This window comes from Scardinius erythrophthalmus (genome assembly GCF_964197995.2).
Source record: "Scardinius erythrophthalmus genome assembly, chromosome: 6".
Taxonomy (NCBI): Eukaryota; Metazoa; Chordata; class Actinopteri; order Cypriniformes; family Leuciscidae; genus Scardinius; species Scardinius erythrophthalmus.
The window spans coordinates 26,657,211-26,684,628 of record NC_138226.1 but is presented as its reverse complement, the minus strand read 5'-3'; the positions used below and the strand labels follow the sequence as shown (position 1 = coordinate 26,684,628).

At 35.7% G+C, this 27,418-nt stretch overlaps 2 protein-coding genes across 2 annotated transcripts in view; both read left to right on the top strand.

Annotated features, from left to right (window-relative positions):
- cfap65 (cilia and flagella associated protein 65) overlaps positions 1-9,128 on the top strand; it is a gene marked incomplete at its 5' end in the record, with an annotated part of 31,021 nt that extends 21,893 nt beyond the window's left edge. The window contains 9 exons of the mRNA XM_081368531.1: positions 4,539-4,682; positions 4,829-4,945; positions 5,631-5,768; positions 5,865-5,909; positions 6,026-6,249; positions 6,362-6,484; positions 7,388-7,678; positions 8,560-8,694; positions 8,934-9,128. Coding sequence (XP_081224657.1) covers positions 4,539-4,682; positions 4,829-4,945; positions 5,631-5,768; positions 5,865-5,909; positions 6,026-6,249; positions 6,362-6,484; positions 7,388-7,678; positions 8,560-8,694; positions 8,934-9,066 — 1,350 coding nt within the window. The 3' untranslated portion in view covers positions 9,067-9,128. The remainder of the gene's footprint in view (positions 1-4,538; positions 4,683-4,828; positions 4,946-5,630; positions 5,769-5,864; positions 5,910-6,025; positions 6,250-6,361; positions 6,485-7,387; positions 7,679-8,559; positions 8,695-8,933) is intronic.
- Positions 9,129-9,528: 400 nt separating this feature from the next.
- LOC308692153 (melanoregulin) lies at positions 9,529-14,281 on the top strand. The gene is made up of 5 exons (XM_081367916.1): positions 9,529-9,678; positions 11,838-12,009; positions 12,782-12,872; positions 13,769-13,932; positions 14,087-14,281. The coding sequence occupies exons 1-5, from the start codon at positions 9,611-9,613 to the stop codon at positions 14,156-14,158; spliced, it is 567 nt and encodes a 188-aa protein (XP_081224042.1). The 5' UTR covers positions 9,529-9,610; the 3' UTR covers positions 14,159-14,281.
- Positions 14,282-27,418: the final 13,137 nt, after the last annotated feature.

Sequence of the window (27,418 nt, the reverse complement as noted above, 5' to 3'; positions counted from 1 at the left end):
GAATGTGAGTGAGTGAGTGAGATTCATAAGGATCAGGGTAACGTTAGCCTACGTTAGATACTCACCAATAGCAGATTACAAGAGGACAATTTGTCTGTTATTTTCTTAACTATTCCGAGATGTGTCAAAAGTCCGCAGTCTTTTTCTCATATTTAATAACAGTTAACGTTAGCTCTCCAATCTGATCGTTGTTGATGAGGAGCTTGTGGTCACCATTCGCTAAAGCGCGCCACACCTGCGCGTGCAATTGACTCCTCTCCCCTTTTTTTTGTTTGTGTTTTTGAAACATCGTTGAATAAACATGAGCACTGCACGTTTCAAAGTCAAAACGCGGCGTGTTTTTTTATGTGAATGTATCTTTGAAGGGAACTGACTGTCTTTAGAAAAGTTTCGATGTTATTTTCATTGAATATTTCTTTATTGTTCCTGATAAAGCAGCGTTTATGAGCGTTGCGCTGCTTTGTGTACAGCCGTTACCATGGAAACCGCTGTTTCTGCCGCTCCTAAAGATACAACTAACTGGTTGTACTGTCTGACATAAAAAAAATTACACATTGAAATGTTATTTAACAACAGAAACTTGTTTAAACACATTGTTCATGACTCAAAAATATGCATTATCAGTTTTGAAAGATTTTTTAAAAACAATGACCCTATTTGTTTGATTGCACTGTTAATTCAAAAATAATTCTGCTATCTTTAAATGTCAAGATCACCCTTTTATAATTATACAACATATACCAGAAGTTAAAGGATTTTGAAGAAGTGTATCACCTTTTAAAGCTGGGCTCGCCCTGAACAAAGTATCTTCCTCCTCCTTATCAAGAATGGCATTAAGGCCTAGCCCTAGAGCAGCAAATAAAACAAAACATAACATTTCAATTGTGCAATTTACTGCATAAATGATAATTTACTTGATTTACTTGAATATATGCTCAGATGGAGATGGTACAATGACAATGAGCTTACTTTGATATTTTGTGAAATGCCATTTTTGTTGTCCCTTCGTTGTCTTTGCGATCGGTTTTTCTTGTGTGGTTCGTTCTGACTGCATTGCATTAGTTGCATGTTGCATTGCATGTTTGTTCACCTTGGTGAAGAAGTACCGCACCAGCACCAGACTCGCAGTGATCAGCATGGCTTCTTTGAGAGCCAGCTCAATCTTCCAGACAACAGTTCAAACTTGGTCTTGCAGATTGAATATATCAACTGAATTGTATGCAACCGAGCAGAATGAAACTTGCAGAATAAATATTCATTTTCAAACAGAGCAAATCTTGCAATAAAGCAAACAAACTAGTAAAGTAAGCAGTACAGATTAATGCAGATAGTCAAACAGACTGTGTTCGCTATAGCGATTGTCAACATTCTAAATTTTCTTAGCTGTGATGTCACTAGTGATCTCACCTAGGCCTGTATTTCTCGAATCTCTTTTATAAAATGCCCTCTCTCATTGCCAGTCTGATCTGCTTTTGAACCAGTATACAAACTAATATAAATTAAAGGATCGTTAAATTTTAAATCAGACATTTTATGAGACTGCTGATGTATGTTTGCACATGATGGGACCCTAGTGAAAAAATAAATATACTAAAATGTATTTGAAATACATAACAGTATACTACAAATACATTTACATATTTATGTACTTAGTATAAATACCCTAAATTGGAACAACTAATGTTGTACTTAATGCACTTTAGTTATCCAGAAATAGTGCTGAAGTCCAACTAAAGGTATACTTAAGTATATTTGATTGTGCTGAAGTGGAAATATTGCAAGTATACAGTACTTTAGGTACACTTTAAATATCTTGCATTTAAAGACTGATATTATACTGAGATTACATACTATCCTTACTAATAGTGATATTAAAACACATTTTAGGCTTAATATTAAGAAATGTGCATTGTGTAATGAAGAAGTACTCCAAATAAAGTTTAATTATAATATTTATACCAGTAAGTCTTAAATGCATTACTACTTTAAATGCATTTTGATATAGTTTTAGTTTTAAGTGACTAAAAATGACTAAGGTTTCCCTGATATCTTTTTTGTTGTTGAAAACAAACACTTTCCCCTGAAAAATGTCTTTACTTTTGTCAATTTGTTTGCATTTTGCACCTGTCATTAGATGCATTTTTGTTTTCTTTTTGGTGAACAGTGTTAGGTGACTAACATCATCAGAGATGCAAACATTTCAAATGTGCAAGAATGCATTGACAGGTTTTGTTTGCACAAAATCTCATCACAAATGCTCTGTATTTGCAGTAAATTCTGCAAAGATGACAAAATTTGCAGTCTAATGATGGTGTTTATTATTGCTGCAAAATTAATAAAAATCGTGATGCGATTCAGTGAGATTATCACATCGTAGAAAGGTGATTTAATTAAATGTGTTTTGAAGTGAAGTGCTGCATTGTTCTTTTACACTCATGGAGCTCATGATACTGTGTTTTAAGCTGCTCGTTTACAGCAAATGCTGCTCCACACAAGTACCGAGGCCAGAAATCTCCAAGTGGGTGGACCTCTAGTTTTTGTGTCGTATGTATGTATATACATATATGTGTATATATCTTACATATATATATATATATATAAATATATATATATATATATATATATATATATATATATATATATATATATATATATATATATATATATATATATATATATATATATATATATATATATATCTTTTTCAGATCTTTTGATCTAATGGACGAAATACAATGCAATGCATGCAAAAGTAGGTGTGGTTTTCATTTTGATTTCCGCGCTTGTTTGGATACCCTGTTTTTATTGGCCGCGTGGTCAATAACTGATAACAAAAACTAAGAAGAAACATAATTATTTAAATGAAATAACATCAAATGTGAAGTGTCACACAGGGAATTCTGGAAATGTCGGTTTAGAGAAACAACAAGAACAGAAAAAAGAGAAGCGACGAGCAGAAACAAAACAACTACAGCCTTAGATGAAATCAACTGAAGATAAAATAAGACATTAAATCTCTCAAGATCTCAGCAGAGGACGATTAAACAACTCCACAAACAGCATTACCAGCTTCACTTATTAACCAGATTGTCTTTATTTCTTTCATACAGTTCTGTTTGAGAATTAACAGATGTTTAGATTGTTTCATTTGAAACAATTCATTTGTTTGCTTTATTTGGGCTCTTGACCCTTGACTTTCTAAGATTAGTTTATCTCTGGCTGCTGTAACTCTGTGTTTATAAGAAAATCAGAGAGATAATGAGTCAGGTGATATTGGCTATCTATTGATGATGACATAATCATCATGTAGAGGACTGACTCACTGAGAGTCTTACCTTTGATTATATGGTTCATTAATTTTACATTATGGATTGTAGTAGCCCTATGATTCTACAGCATGTGATCCAACAGTGTTGTGATAATCTGAAGAATTAAAAAAATATATATTGTGCACAATAAAGGTTTGAACTACTGTATCTTTCAGACACACACAGACATCAAGAATCAGCATATGAATCTCAACAACGATGATGATAAAAGTGCAGTGCAGGATGGGAGCCATCATTCAAAACTCATCAATATCTCCCAGCATGCATTGCAGCATGAATAAATTATGCTGAATTGCCTTAGTATTTTCTTTTAATTATTATGATCTGCTTTTATTTTTACTGTTGTTTTTGTTGAGATTCATACACTGATTCTTGATGTCTGTGTTGGTCTAAATCGTACAGTAGTTCAAAACCTTTTTTGTACACCATGTGTTTTTAAAGTTCTTCAGATTATGTCACTGCTGACTCGCATGCGTTAGGGTCACAGAGCTATTACACTCAAAAACATGAAATATATTAGTATTAAACATTCGTCATACAATAAAAGATAAGACTCTTTATGAGATCAGTGAATCAGGCCACTACATGACGATTATGTTATCATCAATAAATAGCCAACAACACCTGATTAAATATTTTTCTCTGATTTTCATGCCATAACGAATGTGTTTTATAAACACAGTTAATGCAGTCAGAGAAAATCTAAGGTTAGAAAGTCAAGGGTCAAGAGCCCAACTAAAGCAAACACTCATCTCCATAATGGTGACTTTAAACTTTATTAATTTCAATAAACCATCAACGTCTGAACCTCTGGTAATTCTCAGTAATAACTTTTATGACAAATTGGTTTGTAATACAATATTTTTAAATTACAGGCAACCACAGCTGGCATGTTTTTTATTTATATTCATATTTTTTACGGTAAATTGCTTGCAACCAGCTGCCAGTTTTTTACCGTAAACTTTAGTTCAATGCCGTAAAACATAAATATTTGTATCGTATTTTTTTTACGGTAAAGTACTGCCAACCACAGCTGCCAGTTTTTTACCATAAATTTGAGTTCAATGATGTAAAATATAAAAATTGCTACTGTATATTTCTACGATAAGGTACGGTAAATGCAACAGTATTTTACTGTAAAATTACATGAACGTTCACAATAATTTCAGAATTTTTTTTTTCTCGCTCGCTCTCTCTCTCTCTCTGTAGGTGGTGTTCCTGTCTGAAGATAGAGTGTGTTTTGGTGATATCCCAGTGTGCTCTCGAAGCACACACATTCTTTTTTTGACCAATGTCTCATACACAGACCAAGTGTTGTATAAGTGGAATGTAACAAGCACAGAATCCCAGCAGGTGTGTATATTTTAGGTATTAGATCAGGCAAAAATGAAAATTGTGATTACATTCCAAAAAATGTGTACTGATCAGATAACATGACCAGTCTACTCAGTATATATTGACTATTGGTCGCATGTGTTTGTTTGTAATGTTGACCATAGACTGTAAGGATCTGTCCTATGAGTGGTCGTCTTGCACCAGGGGAAAGTGTTCTCTGCATCGTGACAATACAGGCCTCAGCCAGCCCCGCTTTCTACCAACAAGACCTCCTCTGCGAGGTGACAAATACAAAGATACACCAGTGAACACATTCACGTATAGACACATACAGTATGCTTATTTGATAAGGTTCCGTTCAAAAGTTTGGGGTCGGTATGATTTTTATTTTAAAATGTTTATGAAAGAAAGTATTTTATGTTTACCAGGGCTGCATTTATTTAATCATAAATACAGTAAAAAAAACAGTGATATTGTGAAATATTTTTGCAATTTAAAATAACCGTTTTGTATTGTAATACATTTTGAAATGTAATTTATTCCTGGAGGACAAAGCTGAATTTCCAGCATCATTACTCCAGTCTTCAGTGTCACATGATCCATCAGAAATCATTCAAATAAGATGATTTGGTGCTCAAGAAACATGATTTATTAATATCATTGTTGAAAACAATTGCGCTGCTTAATATTTTTGTGGTACTGTACATCAGTATTCTTTAATGAATAGAAAGTTTAAAAGAACAGGATTTATTTGTAATATAACTCTTTTGTAACAATGTAGTCTTTAATGTTACTTTTTATTAGTTTAATGCATCCTTGCTGAATAAAAGTATTAATATCTTTTAAAAAATCAAGGCCACTTGTTTAAACTTGAGGAGAACTGACTTCATATAATATCCACATACATTATTTTGGGGCCACTGTATACTGGAAACACATCTAAATGTTTGTGGCTCTCTTTGACAGATAACACTTGTGAATATGCTAGCACAGTATCACAAAGACCTGCAACACTGGGAGGAGGAGACAGAGAGACAGAAATATGAGTTTACACTCACTGAGAAAGACCTGCTACAGGCAAAGCAACTGGATAAATGCAATCAGGTCAGAAATCACACATCTTTAACGCTGACAAGTAGCCTTTCACATCCCATTCACCATATCAAACCATCATGTTAAAAAACGAATTATCCTCCTCAGGAAGGTGCAGTGCTTGAACAGAAAACTGGCACAAGAAAATATAAGGTAAACCAAGAAGTCAAGACAATTCATTTATGTGATTCACCCAAATTTTGAATTTAATTTACATGGTACATTTTGTTTCTAAATGAGAGACTAATGATTTGTTCCCCATATGGCAGGCCCTTCCGCCCATCAGTAGCAGTGATCACGCTGTGGGCGGTCCCTCAGCGAGACCCAGTCGGGCTGAACAGCGGGTCCCGCAGCAGACAGGCCAGGAAAGGAGGAGACGCCCCGAGCCTCCCTGTCCTACACTGCTCCACTTGGTTGTTACGGCACGCTCTCACAGCCTCATGGAGTACCAGACACATTTCCCCACTCAGTTCAACACTCATTACATCAACAGGTACAATGGGGTGCAAAAGTCAGCATTGATCTGGAATTTATTTCATTGAAACCTGGAGGATTTAGTTTGAGGATTAAAAGTAAACAAATGTCTATTATTCTATTTCTTTCAGATCTACGCAGCCCAAGCATTCTCAGTCTGGCACAGGCGAGAGCTGCCATCTTCCGGCAAACCTGCCCCCTCTCACTGTTCTCGAGAGAGACGTCATCACACACATGCTCAATTCTTTACTACAGTATGTCTTACATTGTCTAATTTATAGACTACCAATCAAACTTATTTTTTTTTTAAAGAAGTCAGTACTGTTATTAATCAAAAATGACACTCTTAATTGATCAAAAGTAGACATGTTTTATAATTATGTAACAGATTTTGTTTTTAAAAATGCTGTTCTTTTGAAGAATCCTGAAAAGAATGTATCACGGTTTCCACAAAAACATTAAAGGTAGGGTAGGCAATTTCAGAGAGGCTAGCAATAGCAAGCTAGCATTGAAAGCATGCCATTCAGTGCGCTCTCCAAAACCACGCCTCCTTCAAAAGTCTGCAAAGTAGAATTACATTGTGTCTCAAAGCATGTAACATTACAATAATAATGAACAAACAAGTTTATAGTGTTGCCAGAGAAACGCATAAATCAGAGTCCGAGGACCGAATGCAATGATTGGATGAAAATGTTTTGTCCTGAGACTTTCACAGAAGATGTAAGTTTTAATATTTAGACCACTTATATTATAGATTGCTATCAAGATGTGAAGAGAGTTCCAACCAGTATTGCAAAAAGTGTTTATAAAATGAATTGCCTACCCTACCTTTAAGCAGTACAACTGTTTTCAACATTGATGATAATAATAAGAAATGTTTGTTGAGCATCAAATCATTAGAATGCTGAAAATTCAGCTTTGCTATCACAGGTATAAATTATATTTTAAAATAGAAATATTTTACTAATGTTACGCAATTTTACTGTGATCAAAAAAATATAGCCTCATGAGCATGTGACTTTTTTCAAAAACACAAAAGTAACCTGATCCCGATTTTTTGAACGGTAATGCACATTCTCTTCTGTCGTTTTAAATGGAATAATTGTCATTCCTAGTCTTCCTCAATGCGAGGTCACACCGTTCACTGTCTTCTACAGGAGTCTTTTAGATGAGCCTCAGTTCCAGCAGTCTCTGGTAGAGGGCGACACTGAGCAGGTGCCGTACTTCACACAGCTGCGACCCGCTCCTGCACCTGCCCTCCCCGCACAAACTCAACCCCGCTCTGCTGCAGGCTGCCAGGACCCTGTAGAAATGTCCAGTGCCGCTCCAGCAAAGACTTACACCAGAAACTGTAGCACTGCAGACAGACCCTGGAGTGAGTGTGACCGGGAGTCTCTGAAAGAACTACAGGAGGAGACACAGATGAAGGTCCAGGAGTCCATTCGCAGGTGTGCTGTTCTAAAGCAGTCAACATTAGTTTTGCAATTCGAGTCTGCAGTGGTTCACTGCATGGCCCCCTACTGTCGAAGACTATATTTGATGTGTATATTTCTGCTGTGCTACTGACAAAGCTGCTTGTTTTTAAACTTATGTATGGCAGTATAGTAAAATTATTAAATTGAATTATTATAAATTTTGTCGTTCAAAGTTGTCATTCAACCATGTTGGTTAATGATGTCACACAGGTGGTGGACATCTATTAATTAAACAAAATGTTTGAGATCGAATTAATGCATTTTTTTGTTTGCTATGAATTACGGACATGAAATCTAAAGATTGCTTTTCTTTTTTGTCAGCTTTCTTATTTTACTCAAGATAGGGATTGATTAAGTCCACATGTCATACAACCAAGAAACTATACTTCCAACCATACAACTTTGCAATGCTATTTGCTAATGTTCGTTAGAACTATTAGGAAACACCGACTCGTTGAATTATGTTGATTATGATGCAACCATAGTTGGCTAAGGATGTTTTGGGGAAAAGCTCTCCTGATAAACTTCTTTATCTAGTTAAAATGATCAGTATCAGTTCATTTCCATACTTACAGGCGTTATGGCCAATTAACTTGATTACAGTATTGAGTACAATAGCCAAATACAAATTTTCAGAGCTAGACAACAAAAAACTAATTTCCATGACTATTCCATGTATGGGAATCACACTTTTAAAAATGCCCTCATATACTGTACAGTAACCAGATTTCCCAAGACAGTGGGTTTAAGTTCTTAAATAAAAAATGACAGTTCTTGAAAGAACTAATAAGAACACCTTGGAAGTGTGCTGTGCCAGATGCCTAATAAGTGAGTTCTCTCTTTGTTTTCTGCAGGTTTCCTGAGTTTTGTGACCTGCTGGAGGACATTTTGCTCAACACCTTGCAGAACTTAATGATGGAGGCTTTCTTGGGTGAGCTGGTGCTGACGACACGACCGCGAATCATCGCTCTTCCTCCTTCCTCTTCCAGGTTACTGGCATCTACATTATATTTTAATCTCACTTTATCTGGATCAGATAAAAAAATATATATATATATTCAAACAAGAGTCAATGCCACTTGAGTGCATTTCTTATTATATATATATACATATATATATAATATATATATAATAAGAAATGCACTCAAGTGGCATTGACTCTTGTTTGAATAACCTAAGAGATATTGGCCAAGACTTTACTTCCTCATTTTATGTATGTGTACTGTAGGAAAAACAGCCTTGGCTCCAACAGACAGTCCAGTGCTGAATCTAATAAGAGAAAGGAGCTGCGCCCAAGCCTGTACATGTCGACAGGCCAAAGTCTCAAACCTGAAGCCAGAGCAGTAATGAGCCGTACTTAACACTCAGTATCACTGTATGACATGCATGAGACTGATTCGTATTAAACTGTATTCAAAAGGACAATCCTGGTGTAATTTCTCAGAGTCTCTCCCACAACCAACAACTGTCTCTTTTAAACTAATGCTGACTGTTGTTGCGCAATGTGAGTCCATTGAATTCTGAAGCAATTTGGTTAGAAAGAAAGTCCAGAGATGTGGCTCACATGAAGTACAGAATGTCATTTAAACATATACTGAATATATATATACAGTATATATAGACATAAATGTATACATTTAAAATAAGCCGCAGATGTTTGCATTTTTTTTTTTTTTTTTATATCTGTGCTAGACCTGACTACCTTGCCTGTTGTTAGTCCCAAGGGCATTTAAACAGTGCAGTCACATGGCCAGAGTCGCCCATTATCAAGTTAAGGAGAAATAACTTCAGCAGCACACATTTCTGTCCTGGTGCATGGAGGATGTCGGCTCTACTATAACTATGAGTATTATGATGCACTGAATTTTAGCTCATTTTAGGTGGAACATTTTTTTGTTGCTCTAAATGGGCGCCTTTTATTCTGGCTGCTGTCCTATTCATGGAAATACTGAGGAGAAAAATTGCATTTTAAGGTAAGTGACCAAATGTTGGTGTTTTCTGTTTTGTATAGAGTGTACATAATTAAAGAATAATTTGTTATGAAAAATAATAGAAATTAATACAAGCAGAGAGTGATTTTTTTTTTTTTTTTTGAAAAAAGAAATAAATACTTGATTATTATTATGGTTGAATATTTTAACTATATTTAATAATACAAGAATACATATTTTTATTAATATACAAATAAATATCGGTAAAAATGACAAATATACAGTAAATGTGTTATTATATAGCAGTTTTTTCTGGTATAGAGTACATAATTAAAAAATAATTTATTGTCAATTAAAAAAATAAATGAAAACTAAGCAGTGAGTAATTTTTTATTATAGAAATGGTTAATATTGGTTTTGAATATTTACAAAGGAAAAATAAATATAAAAATAATTATTATGGTTGAATATTTTAATTATATTTAAGAATTATTGTTATATATTTGTAAAAATTACAACTATAAAATGTGATATTATATAGGTGTTTTTCCTTGTAGGTACATTAAAGAATAATTTATCAAGGGAAAACAATTTAATTAATTTCCACAAGCAGTGAGTGATTAAAAAAATGTTATGAGGAATTATTATTGTTGAATATTTTAATTATTTAATAATTTTAAGAATAATTATTGTTTTATATTTGTAAAAATGACAAATATAAAATTGGTCTATTTCTTGTATAGGGTATAAACAATTGAAGATAATTTATAATGACAAAAATAAGAAATTAAATAATTTATTGTTGAATATCTTAATTATATTTAATAATTATAAGAATAATTATATATATACACTCACCTAAAGGATTATTAGGAACACCATACTAATACTGTGTTTGACCCCCTTTCGCCTTCAGAACTGCCTTAATTCTACGTGGCATTGATTCAACAAGGTGCTGAAAGCATTCTTTAGAAATGTTGGCCCATATTGATAAGATAGCATCTTGCAGTTGATGGAGATTTGTGGGATGCACATCCAGGGCACGAAGCTCCCGTTCCACCACATCCCAAAGATGCTCTATTGGGTTGAGATCTGGTGACTGTGGGGGCCATTTTAGTACAGTGAACTCATTGTCATGTTCAAGAAACCAATTTGAAATGATTCGAGCTTTGTGACATGGTGCATTATCCTGCTGGAAGTAGCCATCAGAGGATGGGTACATGGTGGTCATAAAGGGATGGACATGGTCAGAAACAATGCTCAGGTAGGCCGTGGCATTTAACGATGCCCAATTGGCACTAAGGGGCCTAAAGTGTGCCAAGAAAACATCCCCCACACCATTACACCACCACCACCAGCCTGCACAGTGGTAACAAGGCATGATGGATCCATGTTCTCATTCTGTTTACGCCAAATTCTGACTCTACCATCTGAATGTATCAACAGAAATCGAGACTCATCAGACCAGGCAACATTTTTCCAGTCTTCAACTGTCCAATTTTGGTGAGCTCGTGCAAATTGTAGCCTCTTTTTCCTATTTGTAGCCTCTTTTTTCTATTTGTAGTGGAGATGAGTGGTACCCGGTGGGGTCTTCTGCTGTTGTAGCTCATCCGCCTCAAGGTTGTGCGTGTTGTGGCTTCACAAATGCTTTGCTGCATACCTCGATTGTAACGAGTGGTTATTTCAGTCAAAGTTGCTCTTCTATCAGCTTGAATCAGTCGGCCCATTCTCCTCTGACCTCTAGCATCAACAAGGCATTTTCGCCCACAGGACTGCCGCATACTGGATGTTTTTCCCTTTTCACACCATTCTTTGTAAACCCTAGAAATGGTTGTGTGTGAAAATCCCAGTAACTGAGCAGATTGTGAAATACTCAGACTCAGTCTGGCACCAACAACCATGTTACGCTCAAAATTGCTTAAATCACCTTTCTTTCCCATTCTGACATTCAGTTTGGAGTTCAGGAGATTGTCTTGACCCCTAAATGCATTGAAGCAACTGCCATGTGATTGGTTGATTAGATAATTGCATTAATGAGAAATTGAACAGGTGTTCCTAATAATCCTTTAGGTGAGTGTATATTATAATAATTATATATAGTTATATATTTGTAGAAATTACAAATTCATGAATATCATTTTTAACAGAAATTTATCCAGATGTGTTTGTACAGTGTAGTTTAATAAAGTCTTTTAATGCAGGCCCAGTATGTCCAGGGACAGTGAGACAGCAGTGGGTCGTGAGTTTCAGGACAGCAGATGTGGAGCAGAGAAGGAGAGCACTCAAACCTCCATCTCCATTACTGAGGGGGAATCAGATGCTGAATTAAACACGTTCATCAAGATGAGGAACAAAGCGGACAAAGATACTGAGGTGAGGAACAAATACACATGCACTATGAGATGTGCGAACACAAATACAGAACTAAGCAAGCAAATATATTTTACTGCAGTTATTCAAGTTAATTCTGAGTTGCACTTAAATATGGTCATATGAATGACAGCTTACACAATTCTTGAAAATTAATTCTGGGAAATATCAAGTGTGACAATAATCTGTGTGTCAATGAGCCCACAGCTGCCTCATATATTCAGACAGGATCCCTCTACCCATTACATGTCATATTTACAACACTCAAATGCATGCATTCAAACATCAGCTCACACATTTTCAGATTATCTTATATTTATGCATGAACCAATTCAAAACCAATTACGGCTTCGTGTTTTAGAGAAGATGCGATTTTTACTTTTTTTGCATTAGAGTTTGGCTACAAGTAAATACATTGGAATTTAGGCCGATGTAATTTGCCAATTTTCTCAAATTGAATTCGGCTCACTCAACTGTGCCAGAAAGACAAGTGATGAAGAGTTCACTTCAGACACAGTGCTATAAGGTGAGGTGAGGACAGCAGGACACTGATCTGGCCTCGCTACATTTTAATCATTTTAACTGTAAACCAAAATCACATGAGCACAGCAGACATTCTTACTCAGTCGGAAGTGTGTGTGTGTGTGTGTGTGTGTGTGTGTGTGTGTGTGTGTGTGTGTGTGTGTGTGTGTGTGTGTGTGTGTGTGTGTGTGTGTGTGTGTGTGTGTGTGTGTGTGTGTGTGTGTGTGTGTGTGTGTGTGTGTGTGTGTGTTAGGAATGGGAGAAGCTGAACTATGATATCCACAGTCTGAGATGTGCTCGTAAAGAAGTCGGGACACGTTGGAAGAAGATCTTGCTTCAGCTGGGTGAGGTGGACTATATATTTATATTTTGTTTTCATTTTTTTCTTTATTTTTTTCAAAATGTATTTAATATATTTATATTATCTTTATATGTTTTGTTTTATATACAGTATGTTCAAAAGTTTGAGCTCAGTAAGATTTGTTTTATGAAGAAATTCATACTTTTTTTCAGGAATGACATCAAATTGATCTAAAGTGACAGTCAAGGCATTGTTACAAAATATTTATCTTTCAGATAAATGCTTTTCTTTTGAAGTTTCTGCTCATAGAACCCTGAAAAAATTTATTACAGTAGCTACAAAAATATTAAGCAGCACAACTGTTTTCAACATTGATAATAATAAGGAAATGTTTCTTGAGCAGCAAATCAGCATATTAGAATGATTTCTGAAGGATCATGTGACACTGAAGAGAGTAATGATGCTGAAAATTCAGCTTTGCATCATAGGAATAAAGTACATTTTAAAATATATTAAAAAAGAAAATAGATATTTTTACAATATTACAGTTTTTACTGTATTTTTGATCATATAAATGCAGCCTGGGCGAGCATAAGAGATTCAGACTTACTGACCTCAAACCATTGGGTGGTAGTGTATGTATTTTTATCTATATTTTTTTGTTTTATTTATATTATATTTATTCTTTATTTTCAAATTTCTCTGTCTTATTAAATTCTCCATCTCTTGTCACAGCGAGAACAATGTTCATTTTGTGCTTAAAACGGTTGATTATTTAAGCTTAAATGTACAATGCACAATGCCAGCGGATAATAGCAATAGAATACCAAGTCAAACGTGACCCTTATTTGCCCATGTAATGGCTGTGTGGAGCGTAAGCATGCCGTGGTGTCTGAAGACGTGCATTCATGTAAATGTATCTGTATGCTGTTGATCCAGGTTACCAGAGGGAGGTGGACTCCTTACTGACAGTGAACAGACAAACCATTCGGAGTGACTGGGAGAATGTGGAGAAGGCCAGAGAACTGCTGCACATAGTGTCAAAGGAGACAAGCCTCTTCCCCTGTGGGCTCAGCAACAGCGAAAGATACGTCTTCGTCATGGTAAATTGTCCTAATCTCGTATGTGTACATTACATGGACGAGCTATCTACAGTATTGTTATATTTTGCTTGATCAAGGTTGTCCCAGTTTTACAAGCGGTTCAGTCAGTTTGAAGGATAAATGAAACATTTTAATTGTAATGATCATTTTCTAGGATCGCCTGGTGTCTTTGGACAGTGCTGAAGACTTTGTGCGGTTGGCCAAAAAGAAATATCCAAAAATGTAGTCTTGAGATGGAAAGGAAGTTTTGCGTTTGGACTCATTTGCTACTCATTAACTATGTCAATCAATAAACTCACTGATGTTTTAAATGAATGAATTAAGAGTGAATGACATTAAAGTCGACATGAAACATAACCTGTGATTGTTTTTTCTTTCCTTTTGTGACAAATATCTGAGTGAAACGTGATAACATTTACTTATAACATTAATAATGAAAATAAATGAATAAAATAAACATAAAAAAGTAATAAAAAAAATTAAATACAAAATTAAAAAGTCATGAAACGGCTTTTTGAACTAGAATTTTTTCTTCTTTGAATTCTTCAAATAAATAATATAAAATTGCATAAATTGTTCTTGAACTGAACAATGTATTTAAAGGCAAAAGGTTATATTAAAAACATACATTTTATAATTAGATGCTTGGATGTTAAATCCAGCATATTTTTATTTAGAATTGTTATATAGATTATTTAACACTCTATACTCTTTAAATTTTCTTCTATACAGTGTTTAATCCATTTACATCAGAAGTAACAATAATTAAATTACAGAAAAAGTAAGAGTAATCCCTTACTTGACATTTTTTCAAGGGAAAAGTAATTAAATTGTAGTAATTAATTACTTAGTAATGCATTACACCCAACAGTGGGCGGGGCTAGATTTTGTCCATCAGGAATCGATTGGATGGTTGTTGTTGCTGTGATCTCATGTGAAGTATGGTAACCCATTCTCGGAATTTGTTCTCTGCATTTAACCCAATGCAAGTACACACATTAGGAGCAGTGAGTAGTGAACACACACTTGAATTTCCCCCTTTTGTGATTTTATGTACTTCATCAGATTTGCCTGCAGAGGTCAGTCTAACCTATTTATTTGAAAATACTTTCTTTTCAATCAGCAGTAGTCCAGCATGATCTCACCAATCATTTGAAGACATGAGAAACCTCATGATGAAGATTGACTACAGCGTGTTTCGTAACCCTCTGCTTGACGCAACGCATGTCTGTTTAATGTCCTTCTATCAGATAATAAGCGAGTGCGGTCATACTTTCAGCTGTGCACGTTGACCTATATATTGTTGTCTCTTGGGCCTGATGTGAGGGGCCAAAAAACAGATGTGGTGCAGAGAAAGAGAGATTGAGAAAGCAGTGTAAGGAGGAGGAGGAGGGGTTTTATTATAAATCTTCTGAGTCTTCAAGCTTGGCTTTCTCGCAGTGCTGAAGGCCAGCAGAAACACCTTGTTCTGATTATGTGTTTGTGTGTGCGTCTGCTCATGTCAGTGTATGTATGTGCATGAGTGTGATAGTCCTGGCTTTGTTGTCCCGTCCCTCTAGCAATTGCTGGAAATGTTCATCCATGACCAAAGGACAGGTTCCAACTCTCCACAGCTTACATCATCTCATGATCTGTCTGTGAAAAATGATCTGCCCCCATTCACCTCCTCTCAGACAGAAAAAAAATGAGCATTTTATCCCTATGAAGGATATGTGATTGTATTTCATAATGACTGAGTCCAACTTCATATCAGCTTTACAACTGGGTCAAAGTAGAGTACTATAGTAAACTTTTTTCTTTTGTCTCTTTTTCCACTCTTTTCTCACTTCTCACCTCTTTCTAAACTTTATTTCTTTTCAAACCCTGCCATTCTTCCATTTCAGTACTTTCATCTTCTATTCACACAATTCTACAGCTGAGTTGCTCAAGCTTATTATAATATTTTTTTTTAAAGTTGTAAATAAAACAGATTATTGGAGTATGTTTTAAAAGAAAATACTATTTCAGCTACTTCAAATTTCCCATTGATTCAGTGTGTTACTTTCTGTTTCTTTGTAATTGATTGGGAAATTTACTGAGAGTTACTACTGAGTACTGAATTTCTGAGTGATTTTTTTGTTTCCGTGTATCACAGTTGTACAATAAATCTTTTTCAAGTTGCCCAAATTAGAAGATCTGCTATACATGCTGCTGCTGCAGAGTATATGTGTATTTGCCACTGCCATCAGATACACAGACAAGCTGCTGTGAGCATATGCTGATGATGCATAAATAGACATTATTCCCGTAGCAGATCTAGGCAGGTGGAGCTGGGGGAGGTAGAGGGTTTCAGAGGAACTCACACAGCGCCTGCGGAATCAGCATATTGAACCTAAAATTGTTATACAGCAATCATCCAGTCTCATTGGAATTATGGTGAATTATTACAGAAATTATAGCTTAATTTTCAGACCATTTAAAAGGTGAATGCGGTAAGTTGGTTGCTGGCTTTTATTCGTCCTGAACTCAAGCAAGCTAAATAATGGAATATACGCAGTGTACCATCTGGCCTCAAATTTTGACATTACCCTGCATATCACACACCACAACACAGGACATGACTTACATGTGTAATATGCTGAAGTATGACTAACTCTGGAAACTTTATTTTCTTACAGGAAAACAAAATATTAAATTACTAACAGAGTTTACCATTATCTCAACACTCCTTATGATGTCCAGCACCAAAACCAGTGCCTGATTGATCAAATAATAGTGCTGCAGTTCTGTAATTTTACTCTCCCAATAATGGCCATCAACAACAAATGGTGCCACTGTATATGTGTGTAATACCATCATATGCCTATGTACAGTAAGTGCGTTTAACAGACTATGGGGGATGTGAGAATGGTTTTCTCATCATAAGAACACTTGGCAAAGAGAGCAGCCAGACCTGTCTCTCTCTCGCTGCTCTGCTGCCCTATGAGGTAAATAGACGTGGAGCCAGAGGAGCCTTTTCCTTATAAAAGGGATGTGAGGGATCATGTGAGTGGCATAATGTGTTAGTGTAAAGGGGTCCTATTATGCTTTATCAACTTTAGTTAGTGTGTAAAGTTGCTGTTTGAGCATAAAAAACATCTGTAAGGTGAAGGCGGCGGATTCGATCACAATAGCCGAATCATTATCATTGGCAGCACATTAATTTTCATAAGCTGCATGGAAACATTCAACCTATTAGGGGTTTCCACAAAATTTCTGTTTAACTTGAGTCACACTTGTCCAGGGAAATGATCCCCAACCCATAATTAATCATTGTAAGCAATACAAGGCTAAAAATTTGAACTTTGTTTGTAGCCAGTCAAGTTGTGGTTAAATTTTCTCGGGATCGTTCCTGATGCATCCCTGGCAAACATGCCCATTTCTAATATTTTTATTTAGCTCATCTAATACCTAAATCCCCACCTGCCTAAATCAATACGTTCGGGGTGGAATGGGAGAGGAATTGAGAGTCAGGTTCGCGACTTTACACTTGAGAATCATCCAAATGTCTTTACACTGCACAATGATGCATACACCACCCAGCCTTTCCCCGGAAGCCGGTCTTCTTTTACTGAAGACAGTTTGCAGTTTCATCAGGCAGAAGTCAGCTTCAAGACTCACAAGGAGTTTGTTGGCCACTCCGCTTACATTTACAAAGATCACAGCAGTTACAGTATACCCTTCACCAAGGTCTAAGCTACGTCATTGCTTCAGGTTGAATGATTCTGATTGGCTAAGAAATAGATAAGCATAGTAATTTTCCACACATATACAGATAGACTGAAGCATATCTCCATCGATTATGCGGCTGACACTCGGACCCTGAATTTAGGCACATAGTAACCTTCCAGGTCGCAGATCTGGGTTGCTGGGCGCCAACATGTCGAAGAAAACAACTCAATCCGTCTCCAAAAATGCCACTTGTTCCGGGCTCTAACGATAAAAAGGAGACTCTTCCATAACTTTCTCTCAATGAGAAGACATTTTAATCTAACAGTAAAGTAAATACTTTAACTAAGAAATATATCTATCTATCTATCTATTTTTTTTTTCATTCAACTCAGTCATTCAACTCATGTGATATTTAGAAGGAAAAATATTGATTAATTCCTTGATTATTATTATAATAACTCATTAGATACACATTGAAGCAGCAGTGGATTCCAGAATCCGCCCCCTTCAAAGGTTACAAAGCTCAAAGTCCGCTCCAAAGGGAGATATTTCATTTATATATAGGCTAACAGAATCCACTTTTCAAGAACTACAACGAATGGCTCGTTTGGACAACAATGCACTTTTTCCCGATCTTATGAAGTCATAATGTTCCTCATTTAAATAATCCCCGCCCACTGAATATACAAAAAAGTTGGCGAGGCCTGGTTAAAGGGATACTCCACCGTTTTTTCATATTAAACTATGTTATTCCCTTAACTAAGACGAGTTGATACATACCTCTCTCGTCTCAGTACGTGCACTAAATCGCTCTGTCTTGCGGCGAAACTTTGTTAGCACTTAGCTTAGCCCAGTTCATTCAATATGGGCCAAGCAGAGAAGCTACCAAACACCTCCACGTTTTCCCTATTTAAATACAGTTACTAGCGTAGTGTAACTCGACCTAGGACGGTGACACAAAACAAAACATTGCGCTTTTCTAAGCGTGTAAAATGGATAACTATATTGTATGGCGGAATACCATAGCAAGTGCTTGGAAGCACTTCGACTTCGGCGCAGTAATATCTTCACTAGAGGGAGCGGGGGCCGGTGAGAGGATTTTTCACGAGTGAAGATATTACTTTGTTTTGTTCACTGCCCCTTAGGAAAATTATCCATGATTTTGTGATGGATTACTGTTTGTATTACCATAGTTTTCCGACATATATGATTAAATGGTGGATAACATCGTATCTATAAGAAAATTACAAAAACAACATACCACGAAACGTCCTGTGAAATCCGTTCTTGCAAATCTGTGCTTGAAATCCATTCAGCACAATCCACTTGTTCGGTAACATTGTCAGGGTCTGAATCGGGCTCGAATTGGTTTGAAATGGATGCCATCGTTAATATTTACATCTGAGTAGAGCTGGCGGATATGAAGGATAGGGACATTTCCCGAACATGCGCTATGCCCTGCCAATCACAACACACTGGGCCAGTTAACCAATCACAGCACATTACGTATTCGGAAACCTTCATTGATATCGATGCGTTCAACCCAGACTGGGCAGAGAGGAGCTGTAATAATGTAAAATATGTGAAAAATAATGAATTTTTTGAATAATCGAGCATGTAAACATATTCTAGTACACCCCAAAAACAAAATCATGACTTTGTAAAAGAACATAATAGGACCCTTTAAGAAAGCAAGTAGAAAATACAAAATTTTCAGATGAACAGACAGACCAGGAGCAAGACAGCAGCTGAACCTTTATTTTAAACCTTTAACTTTTAAAGTAATTGTGTCACTAGTAACTTTTTGCATCTAAAATGTCTGATGGCTTGATAAATTATTTTTGTAAATTAATGAACGTGAGCTTCTTTTTCCTCTTGCACGTCATTTCAATACAGATTTTGTTTAATTTAAGAAGTTGACTTAGCATAGTAATAGTACTGAACTGAATTAGCTAAATAGAAAAATGATCGTCAAAAATAGTTGTAATATTTGGTAGGGGGAAAAAAAATCACAGTTCACACTGTGCCAACATTCCTATCTTATTCTTCGGCACAGTCATGTTAGTTTTCGTTTAGAATACCAAATCTTGTTCTGTACAATATGTTGATGAAGAGACAGGTATCAAGTTGATATCAGTGCATATATAAAATCAGGTTTATTATCTTTTAAACGTATTGTTATCTTTTTGTAAGCACAACCAATAAAATCTTAAACAAGTAATAAAAACTCAGTGAGTGTTTTAGCGCAATTTTGGTGCGCACAGACAGAACAGAAATCATGAGTTAACAATCGCAATTTTGTCCGGTGGAAAATTGCGCTAAAAAACACAACAGTAAAGTATGGAGTCCCTCAAGGCCCTGTTTTAGGATCAGTGCCATTTTGTTTTCATTAAGAACTCTATACAGATGTGACTGAAAACCTAAGTAGATAATTGAACCATTGCAATCAAAGGTCTCTTGATTAACTTTTGATAAACACAGCCCAGAGGTTTATGTAGTTCATCGTATATATGCTTTTTTCCATCATTTTCTTTATTGAGAAAGGAGTGGGGGATTTCTAGGCAGGAGCAAGGAACAGTTTTTTTTTATTGTTAAATTTGTTTCTGAGAGGAGAAAAGGAATCTAATATGATCCTTGCTTGTGCTCTGAGGGGGCCATACAGTGTTTCCTTATTGAGGGAATGCGGTCTGTGGCTTAAAGCCATCAATGATTGGACACTGGCCTCTTATTGGCTTATTTGGTGCAGTGAAATAAATAGATGTAAGTCTTTCTGAATGAAAATAAGTTTCTTTAATGTCCTCCTCATGAGGCCCCAGCATGTTGGGGGGATATCTCTCTATTCTCATAAAATATCAGAAAAATGTAAGTTAAAGGTTTTGCGTCACAGTGAAAGAGAGGAACTTGTAGCCCCAGGCATGTTGGATAACATACAGATTTATTACTTCAGAGGGCAAAAGGTGAAAGGTCACTGTAGGTAAGTAAAAATGCTACTTATCACATGTGCAAATCATTCCAAATACTGCTTATTTCCTCCGGCCTGCTGTCTTTAATGAACTCTTTACTTCATCATACGAAAATTCTGACTTTGATTTATTTTTTTTATTTTTATTTTTAATGGAAAAAGAAAAATGGGAAAAACTTTTAATAATGGCCATAACTTATCAAATCAGGAGTAGAATAATCACAATGACCATTGAGAATGTTTACAAACCTGACCATCATGAAATCTAATGTAAATTCCCTTCTGTAAAAGAAGTGTACTTTAGCATTTAGCTATACTTTAGCAATACAAAGAGAGATTATTACGTATTTATCACATATTAGAATATTAAAAAAATAATAAACTTAAGTACGAACTGGATGGAATGTTTTTGAAGTTATATTTCCAATTTGTTAATTGCAATTAAATGTATTATATCATATTAAATGGAATTATCTCAGCATAAGAGTATTTTTTGGGACATAAATACATTTTTATATCTATGTAAATAATTGCTGAATGTACTAAGAAGCATTTATAGTAAACTACAATATACTTTAATATGATTTTCGTTAAAAAAAAATGTTTTGTGTTTATAATTACACATTTGTAATGATGAATTTGCAATTTAGTACTTTACATGTGCTTTAGTATGTTAGTCAATACATCAAAATTAGTGTAGGCATGACAAAAGATTATTAAAACAATGATTTAAAATGTACTTTAAAATAAATTTTTTTTTTTGACAATATTACAAAGTGTGTTTAAAAACATTTAAGAAAGTGTACTCTCTTTAAATACACTCAAGTGGCCTTTTACTTAAGTAATATCTGCAAGTACAGGTTTTAAAAAAGTATACTTTCAAAATATGAAGTGCACTCACTACAAGTGCATGTCTTTTTCACATGGGTTTACATCTGAATGGTACGAAATGTATGTCAATGCATTTTAACAGCCCAGTCCAGTGCCATTGCACACATTTGGTTTAAGGTATTTTGTCTGAGGACATAAATCATGTTAAATCTACAATCAACTTTGCTGTTTCCTTCCTAAACAACACAAGGGTCAGGTCACCAGACTGAGGTAGGATAACCAGCTTTAAATCAATCCAGTTGACTCATGTGCTGTGTCCTTATCTACAGCCTTGCTCTACTCTGCTTTATCTCACCATAAGACACTCCACAACCTAAACTGACCCCTTTGGCCAAGCTCACACTACCCCCTCATGAAACATTAGACTTATTTGGGTCAGTTGACGTAGCCCACAAATGAAAGCCATTATGCTCTGTTCCCGTGAGACTGGACCATACTGAATCTGAAATTTTGCACGTAAGCATACTGGCATTGACTCGTCCAGTGTTTTTCATTTCTGATGCTATTCACTGATTTAAACAGTTTGGTTTAAGCTGATTTGAGGAGTGAAACGGTCTTTTTTGGAGCAGAGCAGAAATCCAGATGTGCTTAGAGGGTGAAATGTGCAGTTATTTCACAAGCGCTCAGGGAGAGAGAGGTGAGCAGAGAGATTTGTTCAAGAGAGAGGCCCTCTGAATGGAGATACACATTCAGAAGAGAAAGCTTTACTGCCGTTTGCATCCACATGGTATGTGCTTGAGATATATGTCAGGTTTGAGTTTTAATGTGTCTGTGGACCCCCAAAGTTCGGTCTTAAACAGGCAAATGGTAAACAAAATCTCATTGCAAAACTGTGACAAGCAGTAAAACAGTAATCTTTATGTTTCCAGTAGCCGTTTCTAGGATCTTTTAGTAGTTTTTACTGTATTTTTGAGCAAATAAATGCAGCCTTGATGAGCAAAAAATATTTATTTTTCAAAAACACACACAAAAAAACTTACCAACCCCAAACTTTTTAACAGTAGTGTATTTTTTTCTCATTAATTGTAATTTTTTTTTTTACCAAACCAATTCCAATCAGCTCTGATATAAATCACAGCATTTTGTAAAGACAAAAACAGCAAAATGCAATCTATTATAATTCTAGTATATGACATGTTAGAGGTTATTTCCAAATATTCAAACAGAAAACTTTGCAAAGATGGAGACATACAGATTCTGTTATGTAATTCACAATGCTTTATTAAGGTGAGGGGATTGATGAACAGTTCCGAGTTATGAAAGGAGTCCTTGGTTCAAAAACGTTTGATAAATCCTGATGCTATGTTAATCTGACTGTGTCAGTTGCCCTGCAAAACTAATGCTCAATTGATTGTGTGTATGTTCCCATGGAAAACTGGCTCTCACCAAACCTGACTCTGTGACCTTGAAATACCAAACCGTCCCATATAACAATAACATCATGCTGACAGCAGTAAGAAAAAGTGTTGGAAAGAAAGGGAGAAATTCAGACTGCCACGTAACAGGAAAAAAAGAAGAGCGCTTTCAAAAACGTCTAATTACCTACGAATGTAGGCACACACAAAACAAAACAAACATTTAACTTTGTGACATTTAAGAAGTTTTTTTTTTTTTAAATCCAGTTTTCATACAATGATGATATTTTATTTATTTATTTATTTTAAGGAAATTATTGTGACGTTCCGTTTCTCCTGATTTCCCTTTTCCTGTTTAGTTTCTGTTTCTTTGGCTGTCAGGGGCTGGATCCAAAATTGCCTCCTATACCCTCAAATAGGGAAATGTTTGAGGGTACAGCCATTTATAGTAGTGTCCGAAAACATAGTGGACTTTATTGAGTGCACTCATTCAATCCCACATTGCACCACAATAACGAGTGTTCAGACGATGTACGCTCAACAGCTGTCCGAATTCGCTCACTCATTTTCATTCATTCCTTCAAGCGAGCAGTATTAGTGGACTAACGTGGGGAATAGTGATTTAGGGTTTAAGAGGCGATTTCGGATTCAGCCATGGTTTCTAAGTATGTTTTCATTTGTTCCCTTAGTTACTGATTATGTTCACCACCTGTTTCTTGTTCATTATCTTGTGTATTTCAATCCTCAGCTCGGTTCTCTCTTTGTTCGGTGTTGTCTTTGTATTACAAAGCTGTCATGGTTTCAAGTAAGGATAATCTTGTTTTTGATTATATTTGATTCAAAAAATGTATTGCTGCAAATAGATCCCCTGCTCTTCATCTTGTCTGACATGTTGTGACAAACTTAATAACATTTTGGACTTTTGGAATCTATTTGCCATATTATAATGAATGAATGAATAACACAGTTACACTCACTGGCCCCTTTATTAGATACACCAGTTCAATTGATCGTCAACGCAAATATCTAATCAGCCAATCAACAACTCAATTTATTTAAGCATGTAAACATGGTCAAGACGATCTGCTGAAGTTCAAACTGAGCATTAGAATAGAGAAGAAAGGTTCTTAAAGTGACTATGAACGTGTCGTGATTGTTGGTGCCAGATGATGGGCTGATCTGAGTATTTCAGAAACTGGGATTTTCACACACAAACATCTCTAGGGTTGATGCCATGTCATATCAATATGGACCAAAATCTGAGGAATGTGTCAAGCACCTATGCTAACCCTAACCCTAACCCTAACACAGTTCAGAAGGCAAAAGTGGTCCAACACTACTAGCAAGGTGCACCTAATTAAGTGGCTGGTGAGTGTAGCAATGGATATTCATTCCAAAAGTCCAAAATCTGATTTATGTCACCATTTCCATTTAAATGAATGAATTACATTTAATTAAATAAATAATAAATAACCAAATCAACAGCAAAAACTATAACTACATTATAACAATGACAAAATAGTTTAAATAGTTTAAACTATATTTTCAATATAGTTTAAATGTCATCTTTCTATAACAATGAAAGTAAAGTTTGAATCAAAAAATGTAACTGTTTTAATAAAAATCTAACTTTGAGAACATAAAAGTGGCCCAATTTGAAGAAACACCAAGATATCACAGACATATACACAGCTGAATTCACTTATGAGTGAACGCCCAGGGCTGGCAGGCTGGTAGAGGTCGACCGTAGAGGAGCCCAGTGTGGTGGATATAAGGCTATAATTGAAGAGGAATCTTCCTTTTTATGGTATGATTTATTTGTACACATTAAAACATCTACAAAGTACAGTCAGATAATTACTGCACTCAGATACTTTAGTGCATCCTTTATAGGAACGCCCCGCACATTACTACTGCAGTCAAAGATAAAACTAATTTCTTATAAGTTTTATTATGAAGTTCAATTCACATTTATTTGTATAGCACTTTTCACAATACATATTGTTTCAAAGCAGTTTTACAGAAAATGCATGTTTCTACATTACAATTTAGTGTAATGTGTTATCAGAAGTGACTGTGTCAAAGTAATGTCAGAAATGTACAGTTCTAAGACAATACAGATCATGCCGTTAGATAACATCATGTATTCATTTAAACAGAAACAATGAGCTCATTAAAGCAATTATAACAAGTTGGGATCATAATGATATAAAAAATTTGGCAGTTGTGTATGTTGATTCAGAGTTGGCATCATCTATAGTCCTGGCATTGGTTGTGTTATCTAAAATTATCGTATAGAGGCAGGATCCAAACTGGAGCTGGCATAGCCTAAATAGTTAAAGGGGTCATCGGATCCCCATTTTCCACAAGTTGGTATGATTCTTTAGGGTCTTTGTGTAAAGTTTGTAATATACTTTGGTTAAAATTCCTCAATGGTTGTGTAAAACAACAGCCTTTTTACCTCCTCAAAAACAGCTCTGTTCACAGTGACACGTTTCGGTGAAAGTCTCTTTAAATGATAATGAACAACTGCTCATTATAGATGCTCTCAGCTGTTGGTGGTCCTGAAGTCTGACCACTCTGACTAGCAGGGGCGTAGCACCAAATTTTGGGCCCTGGGTACAAACCATCTGGCTGGGCCCCCGTACCATAATACCATAGTGATACCAATGCATTTAGATACGTATTGCATTTTTATCATAAAAACACTTAAAATGTAAACAAAATAAGCCACACTCTGATTAATATATTTTTGTTTTATTGTCAAAAGTACAAGTTAATTGATGATTATTTGTCTGTTTAGAAATAAATGCAGACTATTGAATTACAGGGTACACTAACCGCCAAACTAGACATTCAGTCTTTGAATTACGTTTTTAAAATAAGTCATTTTCAATCATTAAGATGTGCATTAAACTGAGAACAATTCTGTACTTAATGTAAGAGCGTGCGTGAGCTAATTTGCATAGCAATGCGGTAAAATAGGCGCTAATGTTTTTGCGGGTGTTAGATTTTGACAATGGAGGGAAATATACAGTGTTTTCATGTAAACATCTGATTTTTGCAGTGTAAGATTACAGTTAACGCCTTTAAATATTACATAAATGTATTATGTATTTTTATTAAACTTATTGAGTGTAGGCCTATAAATCAGCAGCAAAAAGTAATTCTTGAAAAAATCTGCACAGTAATTTTATCAAATCTACACGTTAATAAAAACAAATTGTTATTAGTACTCTTATAAAATTCAATCAGGCAATCATAGGCTACATTTCTCAATTTTATATTTATATATTAATGTCAAGAATTTAGAAGTGTGTTTATATAGCCCACGCTACACTACACAGAAATAATACACAATTAAATTATGCTTATTTTAGATGCATTGAGCAGGCTAGGTATAAAAAATATAGGCTTTTAATAATCTTTCAGTGCGCAAAACCATGATAATATAAAACGCTTCAAAACAGAGCGCGTATGCGCATCGCGGGTGCAGAATGATGTGCTCAAAGCGACATGGAGTCACAGCAAGTGTGCATTTAAAAGTTCACGGCACAAAGCGAAGACATGTCGAGCGCACAAATCTTAGTGTATATCTTTCCAACAGTTTATTGATCATTTGTTTCTTCAGTTTTAAATTCCAGTTATTGTGCGTTTGATGCCGATTCATAGTCCTTGTGCTGTTTGTGATCTAACAGGCACATGGTAGCGAGTCGTTTAAAAACAGCAACAAACTCCAACAAAATAAAGTCATTTTATGCCAATCCACAGCCTTTTCTCTACAGATCAAGCATTATAATGTATCATATTGGAGAGTTTTACCGTGCATCCTGCTGTAACCGGCAGAGGCGCGCGCGCTGTTTGAATAACGTTAGTTAGCTGTTACTGAATGGAGATTGACAGCCGCAGAGGAGGGAAAACGAGTTTCCGTAAACTTTAATGATGTAATACGACATCTGTCCCTCACATTAGGCTATGGAATGGCCTCAGATGACTTTGTCACCCAAACTGAAGTGAAAAAAGCGCGAGGTGCCGAAAAGCGCGCTGTTTGCATCCCTGTATGTAGGGTGTGATACTATAAAGTATTGGTATATTATTCAAACAGAGTACGAAGATAAATGTATGCTATTCTACCTGGAGTAGATATTTATGTTAAAACAATGTCAATGCTCGATGATGCATTTGGAGCTCACCTTTCTTTTCAAAAAACTGAGTGAGCAACTGCTTGCCCTCATTTGCCTTTCTCTCTTTAATCTTCTTTTCTTTTCGTTTTTGAGCCCCTTATTTTCCTTCCTTAAGGAAAGACATGACTCTTCCCCTGTCTTCCTAATTCCTATCACAGCTCACTCCAGCTCCTCCTGTCTCTCATCAACTGATTCACCGCGGGTCCGTAGCAGAAGCACCTGACCTGCGGGTCGTACCATTTACATTGATTCGAGAGGGGTGGTGGGGCCCTGCACAGCATGAAAATGACTTTTTTATACCAAACCAGTGCCTAACTACAAGTTTAGTTTTGCACAGGAACTTTTTTATTTGTACATAAATGCTATACAAATGTTAGTGCATGTATATGTATGGGAACCCTGGG